This window comes from Dipodomys spectabilis, unplaced genomic scaffold (assembly GCF_019054845.1).
Source record: "Dipodomys spectabilis isolate Male_0828 unplaced genomic scaffold, ASM1905484v1 ptg000231l, whole genome shotgun sequence".
Lineage (NCBI taxonomy): Eukaryota > Metazoa > Chordata > Mammalia > Rodentia > Heteromyidae > Dipodomys > Dipodomys spectabilis.
In genome coordinates, this window is record NW_024870908.1 from 1,314,008 (window position 1) to 1,330,585 (window position 16,578).

At 43.6% G+C, this 16,578-nt stretch overlaps 1 protein-coding gene across 1 annotated transcript in view; it reads left to right on the top strand.

Annotated features, from left to right (window-relative positions):
- The window catches only part of Parn (poly(A)-specific ribonuclease), a 92,975-nt gene that overhangs the window by 37,671 nt on the left and 38,726 nt on the right, over window positions 1-16,578 (top strand). Inside the window, exons 19-21 of the mRNA XM_042698406.1 lie at window positions 85-140; window positions 1,602-1,688; window positions 2,656-2,730. Of these exons, the coding sequence (XP_042554340.1) occupies window positions 85-140; window positions 1,602-1,688; window positions 2,656-2,730 (218 nt within the window). The remainder of the gene's footprint in view (window positions 1-84; window positions 141-1,601; window positions 1,689-2,655; window positions 2,731-16,578) is intronic.

Genomic DNA, 16,578 nt, shown 5'->3' on the forward strand with positions numbered 1-16,578 from the left:
CCATGCCCTAAGTTCAAGCCCTAAGACTGGCAAAAAAAAAAAGTCTGTTAACCTTTTTTTTTTTTCCCTTCTCTTTTTTTGTAGGCTATTTCTTATGAGGATCCTGGACATCCCCTATCTAAACCTGGAAGGACCAGACTGTGAGTAAAGTTTTATTTCCTCATTGAATCTGTACATTTCCTTGTGTGGCCTGGGAGGGGCGCAGGAAAACTACCATGGAAAAGGCGCTTTTCTCATTAGCACTGGGCAGCAGTTCGGTGGCTGACAGCACTGCAGTGCCTGAATTAATGGCACCCCTGGGCCTGCATTAGTCATCTCTCTACTCACATTTTCCAGTTTATGCATGGGCTGAATCTTGAAGAACTGTATCTTCTCTTCATTATTTTGTTTTCCCTCAGAATTCTAATTTCCTTATTTCCTATAAATATTTATAACAGATGTTAAGATAAGCTCCCCATGTCAGTCACTTGTTAAATTCCTATTTTCCAATTAGTTGATTATGCATATGTTTAAATTTAGTGGCTTGATTTCTTTTTCCATTAAGAACCTTGCAAGTCGGTGCATCCAGTGTTATGTGTACCATAGGCCCTGGATTCTATCCAAATATAAAATAACCCAAAATTAATCACATAAAACCCTTGAAAGGCCAGGGTGTCTTTGGGGAAGAAGAGGGGCTCTACTGATACTTTCTTCTGCTTCCCACTTGCCTTCCATTGTTCTTTTTTTTTTTTTTTTTTTTGTCTTTTGTCTTTGGTTGGTCGTGGGACTTGAACTCTGGGCCTGGGTGCTTTCCCTGCGCTCTTCAGTTCAAGGCGAGTGCTCTACCGCTTGAGCCACAGCACCACTTCCAGTTTTCTAGTAGTTTATTGGAGATAAGAGTCTCACGGACTTTCCTGCCCAGGCTGGCTTTGAACTGTGATCCTCAGATCTCAGCCTCCTGAGTAGCTAGGATGACAGGGGTGAGCCACCAGCGCCCGGCTCTATTGTTCTTTTTTTTACCTCCCTTAATGCCTGTGACTGGCTGGCATGCAGAAAGGGGGTGCTGGGGTTGACCATAATCATGCCATGCCAGTTTGAGACACACTTGGTTCTGCTCCATGAGGAGTATGCACTCTCACCACAGTTGAAGCTCACTGTGGCCACTCTCAGTTCGTAGTTTTGAGTGGACACAGAAGTTAGGTAGGCCTCTTGGATATAGTTGCACAGATAAGGGATCTGGGATTGGAACATAAGATTGTGAGGAAGGATCAGCTCTACTTACTCCATTTAATTTGAGTAGTGCATTGTTGACTGGGAAATGAAATAAACCTGTGGACATCCAACTGAAGATGCAATGCTAAGTCTCTGGAATAGAGAAGCAAGGTTTTCCTGTAGATGATTTGTGTAGGAACTCAGGAGAGAATGTGCTTCTCCGTGGAATGGCTAGGGAGGGTGTTACAGGTTCTCTGAAGTTGTCAGAACCTCAAACCCCACCAGTACTAAGGGTACTTTCTGGAGCTGCCTAGTGATCACGAATGGAGTGGCAGGTCCATAGGCTCCTATGGCCTTGGTTTCCTTGATCGATTTTCAACTCAGAACCCTTGTCACACTTTGTCTTTTAGTGCAGCCTAAACGTGACCATGTTCTCCATGTGACATTCCCTAAGGAGTGGAAAACCAGCGACCTTTACCAGCTCTTCAGTGCCTTTGGTAGGTAAAAGCCAGGCACAGATATACCTTCTTAGGTTTTGGTGGGTTTTTTTTTGTTGTTGTTTTGTTTTGTATAGGGGCATAGACAAACTAGCTTGGGTGTGGAAGAGTGTAAATAGACAATGTTTTAATTTTACTCGTGGGATTTTCCTGTACTAATGTATGCTGAAGGGCTTTTAATAATATTTCCCTATGGAGTCTTACTAATTCATGGAATCAAGATGTCATTACTGTAACTGACTTTACAACTGACCAGGGAAAATAAATAATTTTTAAGATTAAATTCAATGCCTGGGTGCCGGTAGCTCATGTATGTAATCCAACCTACTCAGGAAGCTGAGATCTGAGTATCTCAGTTTGAAGCTAACTCAGGCAGAAAAGTCTGTGAGACTCTAGGATAGTCCATGAGACTCTAATCTCCAGTTAACTACCAAGAAGCCAGAGGTGGACCTGTGGTTCAGCTGGTAGAGCTCTAGCCTTGAGCATAAATACTCAGAGACAGTGCCCAGGCCCTGAGTTCAGGTTCCAGGACTGTCACTAAAACAGAACAAAACAAAAGATTCAATTCAGAGAGAAAGCTTGTTTCATAAGGGCAGGCAGAGTACTTGAGCTAAAATAATTAAAGCAACAAACGCAAATGTCTGCAGACCAAGATACAAGATGTGTATGAGGCAGATGTGTACTGGGGCTTGAATTCAGTGCCTGTGCTTTCACTCAGCTTTCTTTCTTTTGTTTTTAAAATAAATTTCTAATAGTTTCTTATTTTCCCTGGTGTGGTTTTTCTCTTGAAGTTGTAAAAGAAATAACTGCTGCGAAGGATTACGTTTTCACAGATCAGGTCAAGTTTTACACCAGGTCTTCTCTCTCATATTCCACACTTGACTAAAACAGGTCAGGTTTCAAAGTAAATCCCAAAGCTCTCTAAAATGGTCAGATGGTTACTTTATTTTCAACTAAATATTAACAGGTAACATTCACATATCCTGGATTGATGACACATCGGCCTTCGTTTCTCTCAGCCAACCTGACCTAGTTAAGATTGGTAAGTGTCTTCAACATCAGCTTGGGGTAGTAACAGTGGGGGCTCACCTTCAACTTAGGGGCTATGGATTCCACCATCTCCTTGTCTCTAAAATGAAGGAAATAATTAGTATCATGGAAGGTGAGAAAATGAGCCAAGGTTCTGCATTCATTAGACATGCTACCATAGTATATCTACTTTAAATCACTTGCCTATACTCCATTCCTTTCCATTGTACTCTTTTTTTTTTTTTTGGTCGGTTGTGGGGGCTGAACTCTGGTCCTGGGCTCTGTCCCTCAGCTCGTCAGCTCAAGGCTAGCGCTCTACCACTTGAGCCACAGTGCCACTTCCAGCTTTTTTTTTTTTGCTTATATGGAGGAATCGAACTTAGGGCCTCATGCATATGAGGCAAGCACTCTACCACTGAGCCACCTTCCCAGTCCCCATTGCACTCTTTCTAAAGTGATTTCTAAGTACATTTGTAAGAATACTTTGAGAATTCCAAGTAATCAGTTGAGAGGACTGGGTAGGTCACCAAATAGTAATGCCTGAACTGAGTAGCCACACTTTGTATTTTCCTGTTTATTCATAAATATCTCATGTATTTATTCTCTAAAATTTATATCAAATTTTTTTTGTTTTACAAACAAACTGAGGGATACTTCATTTGCAGGATTTTTTTTTTTCCATCCTGGAGTTTGAACTTGGGAGTAATATTACTTGCTAGGGTAGGTGCTTTCCTTTTGAGCCTCCTGTGCAGCTTGCTGGTCATTTTAGATATGAAGTCTCATAAACTTTTCTACCTGGGCTGGCTTCAAATGGTGATCCTTTGGGTCTCAGCCTTCTGAAATGCTAGGATTGATAACAAGTGTAAGGCCCCAGCACCTGGCTTTCTTTGCATTTAAAAATAGTATTTTGAGCTGGGCATGAGTGGCTCATGTTTGTAATCCTAGCTACTCAGAAGGTGGAGATCTGAGGATCACAGTTCAGCCTAGGTAAGAAAGTCTGTGTGACTCTGGTCTCTAATTATAGCGCCAGAAAACTGGAAGTCGATCTGTGGCTCAAAGTGAGAGACTACTAGCCTTAAGCAAAAAAGCTCAGGGACTGTGCCTGAGTTCAAGCCCCATCACTGACCCCCTCCCCCCCAAAAAAAAAATTCTTTAAAGATGGACTGCCACATTTCTTGTGTCCTTAAAAGTTTTCACACTTAACATCACTAAACATGGTTTTCTTAAGATGGAAAGTTATTGAGTAAAATGGTGAAAAAAATATTGTTAAGCCATATCCAAATAGATTTCAAGCATCCAGGTGTTTGAAAATGTTAAGGTGTGAGAATTTTAAGTGAGGTGTGTTTTCTTTTGATTTCACAATGTGCCACACCCTAAGATTATTTAATTCTACTACTGTAACACATGAACACTTAAGTATGAACATCTACAAATGTATGAATTTTGGTGTTTTGGTTGGGTTCTTTGTCTATCTCAGGAATGTACACTGTGTGTAAAAGGAGAAGCTAGCTCTAGAATAAGGCTTGCTAGTTACTTTTGAGGAGCTTCTGCTTATCTCTCCACAGTAAGGATCAAAGTGTGGACTTCTTAGGCTGTTCCTGAGCATCACATGATCTTGTGTGGATAAGCTTGGCATAGCTTTGGCTTTTATTATGGCTATATAATAGCAGGGTGAATAATAGCAGGTGAATGCATTTCAGGTTATACAACATCTGCAGATGGTCTTGTAAAGGGTGTAGGTGATGTTACTTGTTGAATAATTTCAGATTTTGCTTACTCGTATTTTCGTAATCCATTCCTTCATGATCTTTAGACAGATGACTTAAGAGAGAATCCAAAAGGATCAAAGGATTTGTTAGAGCTAAAGTGGGAGGCAGGCCTCTAGGTGAAAGTCATAATGAAAGCCTCAGTGAGATTGAAAGCCACGGAACTGGAACTCAAAGACACGGAGCGGGACCTGCCACCCCAGCTGTGGTTACTGCCTTCTGCTCAGTGGCCACACTCTGCACTCTGCCTGGCTGGTCCCTGCAGGAGGAAGGAAGGAGATGCTAGGCTTTGGAGTCAGACCCTCTTGGGAACTGTGGCTCCACCCCCTTATTGGCAGTTGTCTTGGGCAACTTATGTAAACCTCCAGACCACAGGCTCCAAGGCTGTGAACAGGAGGAGATCAGAGGTACTTTGCAGGATGGCTGTGAGGATAAAGTGAGATCATGATATGAAATTCCCTGCCAGAACCTGGTCCTCTACCAGGAACAGTCTGATGAATGGTAGGTCATTGTTAAAACACCTGCTTAACCTCCTTTCTATGACCCATGACAGTGCTTTGAAATGGTTAACATGCTAATCAATTGTATGTAACTGGAAAGATGATAATGATTCCTCATCGTGTGTATGGGTGTCAGAGTTCCTCTCAGTGGCTCTGTTACAGTGTAGCTCATGTTAATCACCATTGATCCCTTAGTATCAAAAGCCTCTTTACACTCTGACATTAATTTGTTTGTTTGTTTATCTTTTTGCCAGTTCTGGTACTTGAATTCAGGGCCTGGGCACTGTCCCTGAGATGCTTTTGCTCAAGGCTAGCACTCTATCACTTGAGCCACAACACCACTTCTGGCTTTTTCTGTGTATGTGGTACTGAGGAATCAAACCCAGGGCTTCATGCATGCTAGGCAAGCACTCTACCACAAAGCCACATTTCCAGTCCCACACAGACTTTTAGGCTGAGAATTTTGCCTAACGGTCCTTGGAGTCAGGGTGCTGTGTGTCAAACTATATTTGGTGTGTGGTGCCCATTTTGCTCCTGCCAAACCCTCAGTGCCTGGCACACACAGTAGCATGAGTCATATAGCTGAGCTTGTATGAGTGACATGAGCAGGAGGCAGGATGAAATGGTGAACTTTGTTTTGGTGGTGGTGGGGCCTGAACTCTGGGCCTGGGCACTGTCCCTGAGCTCTTCAGCTCAAGGCTAGTGCTCTACCACTTGAGCCACAGCACCACTTCCGGTTTTTTCTGCTTATGTGGTGCTGAGGAATCAAATCCAGGGCCTCATGCATGCAAGGCAAGCACTCTACCACTGAGCCACCTTCCCAGCCCCTGGTGAACTCCCAACCCCCCTCAGAGGATTGTTGTATTAAAATTTTTTTTTCTTTTTATCTTTTTGTCTGTTCTAGGGATCAAATCTAGGGCCTCACACATGTTGGGCAAATGCTCTACCACTGAGCTTCCCTAGCCCTTTTAAAATTTTTATTTGGCGACAGAATCTTGTCAAGTTTCCCAGTCTGGACTTGAACTCTTAATCATTCTCCCTTAACCTTCTGAGTAGCTGGGATTATAGGCCTGCACCACTATGCACTAAGCCATTCATCTTCTAATAATATGCAGACTTGCTATTGAAGCGTGTTTTTCCCCCACCCCCCATACTCTTTTTCTTGCACAAGACAACTCTTCACAAAGTACCTAGCAAGTTGAACATGCTGTACCTCTGACCATACTTTTCCTCCCTTCCCCTTGCCTTGTCCCTCTCTCTAGTTTCTCCTGGGAATAACTAGGGATTGAGTGAATCATAGTTTGTTTTGCCTGAACATCTTTTACTCAACCGTCCCCTTCCTGGACAAGCGCCTCATCTCTGCATAACCTTTTTTGTTTTGTTTTGTTTTGTGGTGCTGGGGAACCCTGAGCCTTGAACATGTTAGGCAAGTGCCCTCCCAGCCAGCCGTGCCATCAGCCATCCCAGATGTTTTCTGTGGCTGCCTTGTAGGGGATGAGAGCCAGCACACCCTGTTCCTTAGTGGTCACAGGGAAACTACATCGTGAGCGTAGGGACTATAATTCCTGTCCACCGTTGTGGGTACAGTGCTTTAGGGTAGAGTCTGACCTCAGTAAGTACATGGGCAATATTTCCGAATTGAATAAATGATCTTGTGGTATTACGACTTAGAAATGCCTTTTTATACATAATGGAACAATCTGATGTCTCTGGGCAGTTTTCCTCTGATGTCTAAAGTTGTGCAGATGTTTCCTTGAAAGACACTGTGAGATTTGTCCTTTCCTCACAGTTGTTGTAGGGATAAGAGGTACCAGGATTTTGGAATGAGCTGCAGATCCTATCAGTGCTTACCTTAAACTGATTACTTGGTCACTCAAGTAAGAGCTGGGACCTGTCAGATCAATAGTGCAACATTGCAAAATTGTTAAATGCCTTTTATGTAGCAACTTGTAATTATTTTCTCTCCGATGCAAACTGATTTATATTCAGGAGTTTCTTTTTTACTGACACCTGTCTTTTTCTTTTGGTATCACTGATTCTAAGCAACATTTTAAAATCATTTTTGACATCTTGAATATGAAAGTTTTCTTCTTATGGGAAACCTTATTATATTATTTATTTTAATTAATTAATTTTGTCAGTTGTGGGGCTTGAACTCTGGGCCTGGACGCTGTCCCTCAGCTCTTCAGCTCAAGGTGAGCACTCTACCACTTGAGCCACTGTGCCACTTCTAGTTTTCTGATGGTTAATTGGAGATAAGAGTCTTGAGGACTTTCCTGCCCCCTCGATTCTTAGATCTCAGCTTTCTGAGTAGCTAGGATTACAGGTGTAAGCCACCAACACCCGGCTTTATTAATTATTTAAATTCTTCTATTGACTATCATTTGGTTTAAATCTTACTCTTTTTGTTGTTGTTGCTGTTATTATTTTTTACTATTTTTATTTTTATTATTGCCAGTCCTGGGGCTTGAACTCAGGTTCTGGATACTGTCCTCTGAGCTTTCTTGCTCAAGGCTACTGTTCTACCACTTCTATCTTTTATGGTGCTTAATTGGAAATAAGAGTCTCATGAACTTTCCTGCCCCTGGTTGGCTTCAAACCACGATCCTCAGATGTCAGCCTCCTGAGTCATTAGGATTTCAGGCATGAGCTACTAGTGGCCAGCATTATTTGTTTTTCTTTTATTTCTGCTAGTAGGCATTGAACTTAGGGTCTTATGCTTGCTAGGCAAGCATTCTACCACTTAAGCCTTGCCCCCCAGCCCTGCTTACTACTTCCACGAAGGACCTAGGGGCTTTGGCGTGATCAGATGTGTGAACCCCACATGAGGGCATCATGTGTCCATCTTCTATGGCTTCATGTGAGGCATACTTGGGAAGTGTGGAATTTGAGGTCTTAGAGAAGGCCACCTAGCCTAATCATTTGGAAAATTTTCACCCTTATCTGTCAAACCTGAATTCAGTGCTCATTCATGTTTGGAGAGACAGAGGGGCGGGGGGGTGGGGGGGAGGGAGACAGAGTGTTGTAGGGCTTGAACTCAGGGCCTGGGTACTATCGCTTTTGCACTCAAGGCTAGTGCTCTACCACTTTGAGCCACAGCACTACTTCTGGCATTCCGGTGCTTAATTGAAGATAAGAGTCTCATGGACGTTCCTGACTGGGCTGGCTTCCAACTGTGATCCTCAGATCTAGCCTACTGAGTAGCTAGGATTACAGGTGTGAGCTGATGCTTGGGATTTTTGCATGCCTACTGTAGTTTTGCTAAGTGAGTCAAGAACTCAACAGTATTTTCAATTTTGTAGCTTTTTCTAGTTCTACTCAGACACTATCTTGAGTGTCTTTAGGTACATTCTAGGACAGTTTTTCTCTGCCTATAGCTTTTCTAGAAATGGCTTGAAGCTAGGTACCAGTGGTTTATGTCTAATTCTAGCTACTCAGAAGGCTACTCAGAAGGTTGATACCTGGAAGCTTGCCAGCTGGGACAGTCTTCAAGTAGTCAAGACTCCGTCTCTAATTAACCAGGATAAAGCTGAGCTGCAGGTGTGGCTCAGGTGGTAGAGCACCAGCCATGAAAGCAGAATGAGTGTAAGATCCTGAACTCAAGCTTCCATACTGACAACCGAAATCCCACCCGAAGCCACCCACACAAACAACAATCAAGTGATTTGAGAAAAATAGCATTTTAAAAGTGGGACTTTGCAGCACACTGGAAATATTACAAGAACAATTTTAAGCCAAGTAGGTTGGAAACACCTGTAATCCCAGCACTGGGGAGGCTGAGGCAAGGATGACCATGGGTTTGAGGTCAGCCTGGGCGACATACCAAGATTCTTCTGTCTTACCAAAAACATAAAAGAAGAAAAAATGACTAAAAGGAAAAGGAAAGATTTTTATGAAGCAGAAGTTGATAGACATGCCAGGTGCCCCAATGGCTCATGCCTGTAATCTTAGCAACTCAGGAGGCTGAGATCTGAGGATCGAGGTTCAAAGCCAGCCCAGACAGGAAAGTCCATGAGACTCTATCTCCAGATAACTGTCAGAAAACCGGAAGTGATGCTGTGGCTCAAAGTAGGCAGAGCACTAGCCCTGAGTGGAAAAAGCTCAGGGATAGCACCCAGGCCTTGGGTTCAAGCTCAGCAACCAACAACAATAACAACAACAAAGAATGATGGTAGAAACAGCACTCGCAGTACTCAGCTCTTGTATCTAGGCTGAACCACTGGTTTTTTTTTAGTATGTCTTCTTTGAGTGGTCCTGGAGTCCTTCAAATCCAAGCATGTCTTCCCTGAAAGTATACATTTTATTGCTTAGTGGGGGCACTACCCAAGCCCCTATCCAAAAAAAAAAAGAATGAAAAAGAAATTGGTAGACATGTTAGAAAAGTTGGAAATCCAACAGTTATTTTGTTTAATTCCAGCACAGGTTTGGCTAACATACACATTCTTGATATATAGCCTTCAGTGCTTGTTCAGGGCAATTCACTGGGAAGGTGAGCAGCCTTGGCTTTGCTTTGCATCAGTACAGCACAAATGTGTTCTTATCAAATCATACTTCTGAAAGCACAACTTATGATTGTGCTGAACACTTAAATATTAGAACTGTGGGCTATGTTTTGAAGGTGATTATTCAGCCCTGAGTTTTCTAAAAGGCTGCTTACTTTAAACTTTATCGGGCCTGTATTATCCTTTAGCTGTTCACAGACTCTGTGATGGTAACTGCTTTTCATTCGTGACAGTGGTAATTTGTGTTCCCGTTTTTTTTTCCTAGCTAGGACTCAATTTTGTGAAGCTTTATAAAAACCAAGTTTTTTTGCTTACTTTAATCTGCATTGTTAGTTGAGACCTATTTTGCTGTTATCTGCTCTTTTGATGATTTTTTTTTTCTTTTGCTTGCTTTGGGTTTAACAGTCCCTTTTTTGCTCTAGTTATTATTATTATCTTTTTTTTTTTTTTTTTTTCTGAGCTAGTCCTGGGGCTTGAACTAAAGGCCTAGGTTCTCTGTCCCTGAGCTCTTTTGTTCAAAGCTATCACTCTACCACTTGATCTACCGCTCCACTTTTGGCCTTTTTCTGGTGGTTAATTGGAGATAAGAGTCTCATGTATTTTCCTGTCTGGTGATCGCTTTGAACTGCCTCCCGAGTAGCTAGGACTACAAATGTGAGCCACTGACTGCTTCTTCTTTTTTTATTTTTTATCGGTTGTGGGGGTTGCACTCAGGGCCTGGGTGCTGTCCCTGAGCCTCTTTGTGCTCAAGCCACAGCACCACTTCCAGGTTTTGAGTAGTTAATTGGATATAAGAATCTCATGGGAACTGGGCGCCAGTGACTCATGCCTGTAATCCTAGCTACTCAGGAGGCTGAGATCTGAGAATCGAGGTTCCAAGCCAGCCCGGGCAGAACAGTCCTGAGACTCGTATCTCCAATAAATCACTCAGAAAACTGGAAGTGGCACAGTAGCTCAAGTGGTAGAGTGCTAGCCTTGAGCCTAGCTGAGGGACAGCACCCAAGCCCAGAGTTCAAGCCCCATGACTGACAAAAAAAAAAAAAAAAAATCTTATGGGGACTTTTCTGTCTGGGCTGGCTTTGAACCGGAATCCTCAGATCTTAGCCTCCTGAGTAGCTAGGATTATAGGTGTGAGCCACTGGCACCTAGCTTGGCTCTTTATTTTTTATTTTACTTTTTAAAATGTTTATTGCTCTGGTTATTTTTGAAATAGTCTTGCTTTTTGCCCTGTGGGATGACAGGTACACTCCATCATGCCCAGCCTTTTTTGTTGAGATGATGTCTTCTTGTGAATTTTTGCTCAAGTTGGCCTGGAACTGCAATCCTTCTCATCTCAGCTTCCCACATAGCTGGGATAACAAGTGTACGCCACTGTACACAGCTATTAGTTGAGATGAGTCTTGAGGCTTTTTGCCTGGGCTAGCCTCAAACTGTCATCTTTCTAAGCTCTGCCTCCTGAGTAGTTGTGAGCTAGCAATATCCTCTTGGCTTAAAATAAGATTTCTGTTGCATTAGCTTGTTTTAGTGGAGCAGGCTGATAGTTTATCTTATGGATTAAACTGACCATGTCTTTTTCTATAAGTACTGTATTTTGGAAAAAATGTATCTCCTCCTCCCTCTTCCTTCTATTTTTGTGCTGTACTGGGGCTTGAAGTCAGCGCCTTGTGTTCTCACTTGACTTTTTTGCTCCAGTGGTATTCTACCCCTTGAACTGAAACTTCACTTCTGACCTTTTGCTGGTCTTTTGGATCTGTTACTCAGGCTGGCTTTGAACTGCGATACTCAGATCTCAGCCTCCTGAGTAGCTAGGATTACAGGTGTGAGCCACTGGCATCAGTGCCTAGCCAATGCATCTCGTGTGTGTGTGTGTGTGTGTGTGTGTGTACTGCAGTGGCTTATGGAGCACTTCAGTTGGCTAAAGGAAAAAGCATTATTAGGAAAATTTGTGATAAATGTATGTTTATGTAGCTCTCTTCTTTTTTTGGGGGGGGTCATAGTGGGGCCTGAACTCTGGGCCTGGACCCTGTCCCTGAGCTCTTCAGCTCAAGGCTAGCGCTCTACCACTTGGCCACAGAGCCACTTCCGACTTTTTCCTCTTATGTAGTGTTGAGGAATTGAACCCAGGGCCTCATGCATGCAAGGCAAGCGCTCTACCACTGAGCTACCTTCCCAGCCCCTGTAGCTCTCTTCTGATGTGAAAACTCGTAAGAGCCAATAGACTGAATTTTTTCCCTTTAAAATTCTTGGTCCATCCAAAGCACTGTGGAAAAATTCAATAACATATCAATATTCTTCTTGTTTCCTTAGTATGTTTGCTCTTGAGAATTTGCAGTTATCGGATAGAGTTAAGTATGTGGCAGTATCTTGGCTGCTCCCTAATTAGCATTTTGCCGTCCTTGGCTGGTGCAAGAGTGAGCTGAGACCTTCCCCAGCCAGAAGACGCTTCCTAGTCCTTGAACCAGTTACCAATATTACCTAGGCCCTGGGACACATCCAGCAAATATTAACCTCATAAATGAAGGTTATTTAAAAAGAAAAAATCCAAATGAAAGACTAGCGTTAAGTGTCAGAGAACACTGTGTGTATGTGTGTGTGTATAATGTGTGTGTGTATGTGTGACAGAGTAAGTGGGTGTGCCATGCTGGATACTGAGTTTCCAAGCTTTGTTTCCTTGGTTCTTTTCCAAACTACTGGCCTACTTTTTGTTTTAAATATCTGTTATATGGATTTGGGAATGCTTGCTTTGTGATGTACCATCAGAATACTCAGTAAATCCATCAGATTTAGTTGCAATGTCATTTGTAAATTTTTTAAAAATAAAACAACAATAAAAATAAAATAAAACGTTATTGTTTTACTCTCCTGTCTCTAGTTTTCAAAGTAAATCAAACTCATCATTGGAAATGCACAAAGTATTTGAACATGTAAAGGAGAAAATGATTTTGCTACAGTCTTACCACCTAGATATGATACTAGTAATATTTTTTCTTATTCTACTGTGTCTGGATGAGAATTTGCACAACATTCTCAATACTTATCGGGCTCTGCCTTTAAAATGCATTTTAAGAAAGCTTGTTTTGTATTTTCTTGTTTTTAATTTTATTAATATTAAGGTATTGTGCAGAGAAGTTACCATTTCATAATGCAGATATTTCTTTTTTAAGTATAATTTTATTATTATTGTTAAGGTCTTGTACAGAGGTGTTACCATTTCATAATGCATACATTACTTTTTTGGACAATGTCACCCCTTCCTTTGCTTTTTCTGTTTCTCCCTTCCATTCCTGTCCACAAGTTGCATAGTACATTTTCCCCAGTGTCTCCTGAGTACTATGATTACATTTGTTTGCCCTTAAATACATTTGTTTACCCTTAAATGCCTTCTCTTTATACTTAACATGTCATTATACATTTGTCATCAGGAGTTTGATTTTAAAAATAGGTGCATTATGTTTTCTTTCTACCAACAGACATAACTTACTTCAGCTATAATCCAAATTTGTGGCATTTTTAATTACCACTTTCATGAGCATCTGTGCTTTAGACCTTATGTCTGTGGTTCTTTCAAGCCCCATGACCAACAAAAAAGTCTAGTTCTCCTGCGTTAGCAAAGATAATTGCAGATAATATTGGAGACTTACCTTTCAGTTGTGTGCATGGTTTCAATATATGTATGACATCTGTAATACCTTAGGTTTTGCTTTTTTATGTTTTTTGTCGGTCATGGGGCCTGAACTCTGGGCCTGGGCACTGTTCCTCAGCTCTTCAGCTCAAAGCTAGTGCTCTACCACTTGAGCCACAGCACCACTTCCAGCTTTTTCTGCTTATGTGGTGCTGAGGAATCGAACCCAGGCCTCATGCATGGGAGGCAAGCACTCTACCACTGAGCCACCTTCCCAGTGCTGCTTTTTTTGTTTGTTTGTTTGAGGGTGGAAAAGGTTCCGGGGTTTGAACTCGATGTGGGCACCATTCTTGAGCTTTTGTGCTCAAAGCTAATGTTCTCCAGTTAAGCCACAGCTGCACTTGTGCTTAATTGGAGATCAGAGTCTCACAGACTTTTCTGCCTGGGTTGACTTCGAATCAAGATCCTCATATCTCCCCTCCTGAGTAGCTAGGATTACAGGTGTGAGCCACCATCGGCCCAGCTATAATTGTATTTTCAGGTGAAGGTATGTTCTTTTTCCACATTGATTTACTGTTATATGATGCTAGATACTGTATAGTTTTATGCACAGCAGTCTTTATAGTGACAGCAGGATAGTTCAGGTTTTTGGCAAGGTTTTTTTTTTTGCTGGTCATGGGGCCTGAACTCTGGATCTGGGCGCTGTCCCTCACCTCTTCAGCTCACGGCTAGCGCTCTACCACTGGAGCCACAGCGCCACTTCCGGCTTTTTCTGTTTATGTGGTGCTGAGGAATCGAACCCAGGGCCTCATGCTTGCAAGGTTCATGCACTCTACCGCTGAGCTACCTTCCCAGCCCCAAGGTTTTTTTTTATTTTGTTCATTTTTTTTTTGGCCATGGGGCTTAAACTCAGAGCCTGGGCACTATCTTGAGCTTTTTGCAAGGCTAGTGCTCTACCACTTTGAGCCACAGCTCCACTCCTGGTTGTCTAGTGGTTAATTGGAGATAAGAATCTCACAGACTTTCCTTCCCAGGCTTGCTTCTAATTGTGGATCCTTAGCTCTCAGCCTCCTGAGTAGCTAGGATGATACGCCTGACCCACCAGCGCCCTGCCTTTGGCAAGGTTTATAAGGTGATGGCTGTCAGGAGAAACCCATAGTGCTTGTTTGTGGAAAGACTGAGGGATGCAACAAAGGTCAGGCAGAATGCCCTGAGGGAGGTGGCGTGAACTGCGGGGACAGCAGGAAATCGCCATCAGGGAAGGCCTACTGGAACACATGCCTGGGCTAGGATGATTTGGGAGGTAGCCTAGCAGAGAGGCGATCATGGTGGGCCCGACCTAGTGTGGCAAAGAAGGTAGAAACAGGAGCTTTGTGCCTTAGAAGTTTGCATCTTGTCTGTTATACAAGTCTGGCAATCACGGGACTTGGATTGTTCATTTCTCTGTGATTAAAACAGGCTTTTAAAAATAAAATCCATTTTCTTTGAAAAAGGCTAAGACTCTCAAAAGGGTTTCCAGGTATTGAGCCAAGTTGATCATCCAATTACGGTGCTGCCCTTGGAAAGCTTGGTCATTCTCAGAGGTGTGTGCGCTGCGCCCATGGCACTCTCCCATGTGCGGTGGCACAGAGTCCAAAGGGGTGAAGTCAGCGGTCCCATTGGAGACGCCTGAAAGGCTATGCTTGCATTTACTCCAGCTCAGAGCCTTACACCAAGGCCAGAATGAGCTGATCTGGGAAGTGGCCAGCCACATCTATAAATGCTGCACAGCGTAACAAATGGCCCATGGCTTCCAAGAACCTGTGACAGTGCTTTTCAGTTCATGAAAACCATCCCTTGACAAACGAGGTCACCAAAAAAAAGAGCCCACTAGATGGACTCATCTTTTGACAAATGTCTCAATATTTACACAGATGGAGCTGCAGCCAGTGAGCAGGGAGTGATAGCATGACTAGATGGACAATCGCAGGTGCCCGCGGCTCTGTGGCTCAGCAGGGGAGGGGATGGATGGGCAACTGGTGCTAACGTGCCTCAGCCCGGAGAGCAGCATGAAGTGGGGACCCCATCTCAGTCATGAATTTGGGTTGGTGCCAGGAACAGAGTTGTGGGGAGCTGGGAGGAGAGGAGTGATGTGATTCATGTGACAGGGACAGTTCTGTTAGCAGAGAGGAGGGGGGCATGCCACCACAGAGCTAGGGGACATGTGCTACCACACAGCTGGTGACAATGCGATTTCAAACTATGGGTCATATTCTCTCAGTCCTTGGTGAAATTATTGCCCCAATGACTAGCATTCCCTCTCTCCCTCCCTTTTTTTCCTGCCTCTTCTTTCCCTTCCTCCCTCCCTCCCTCCCTCCCTTCCACACCCCCCCTCTCTGTCTCTCCCCCCCCCCCCCTCTCTTTTGGTCAGTTGTGGGGCTTAAACTCAGGGCCTGGGCACTGTCTCTGAGCTCTTTTGCTCAAGGCTAGCACTCTACCACTTGGAGCCATAGTACCACTTCCAGTTTTTGAGTGGTTAATTGGAGATAAGAGTCTTATGGGGACTTTCCTGCCTGGGCTGGCTTAGAACCACAGCTCTCGGCTCTCAGCCTCCTGAGTAGCTAGGATTATAAGTATGAGCCACCAGCCCCATCCCTTTCTTGATTGAACCATATCCCTGGCAAAGCATTCTATCACTAAGCTGCACCCAAGCCCTCAACATTTGTTTTTTAAAGGAAGGAGTTAGAAAGTAGCAGACTGTACTCCGTATAACCAAGACAATTTGTTTTGTTTTATTTTGACTCAAGGTCTCTTTATGTAGCCCAGCCTGGCCTAGAATTCTCTATTGTGCTTCAGCTTCTGGAGTGCTGGGATCATAGGCCTGAGCTACAACCAGCATTTGATTCTCCCTGGTTGTAGGATGGAACCTCGAGCTTCATGCAGGCGAAACCAAGTGCTCAACTACTGAGCCACACCCCAACCCTGGTAACAAACATGGCTAGCATTCATGGTCAGGAGGGAGGAAAACTTAGGCTTCATGGACACAGCTTCCCAAGGGTAGGGGAGACTGCCCCTTCACCCATACAACTCCTGGCCCAGGAGGGGCATTAGCACTTCATACTGGGCTCCTCTCTCTATTGGGCTACCGGGAGAAGAGGGTGCTTGCTGTGTGCTGACTCGGCCAGGGGAGATAGGGTTGAGAGCGCCCATCCCTATTCTCTGTCACCGCCCATTTCAAATTTGGCCTCTGTATGTGAGTGGCATGCCTGGGGGGTCGGGGTGCATGTTGAGGAGGAATCCCTGAGAGCTGGGGCTGTGAGGGGATACAGTGTCTCTAACAACACAGTGGAAGGCATCCTGACCCGCAGTTACACTCTCTATTTTGTGATTGGTCTGTGAGGTGTTTTATTGCTACTGGCACCCAGTCAGTTTATGGAAACTGAATGTTTTACTTTGCTGCCCCTCTAGGTTACAAAACCTCCCATCATGACT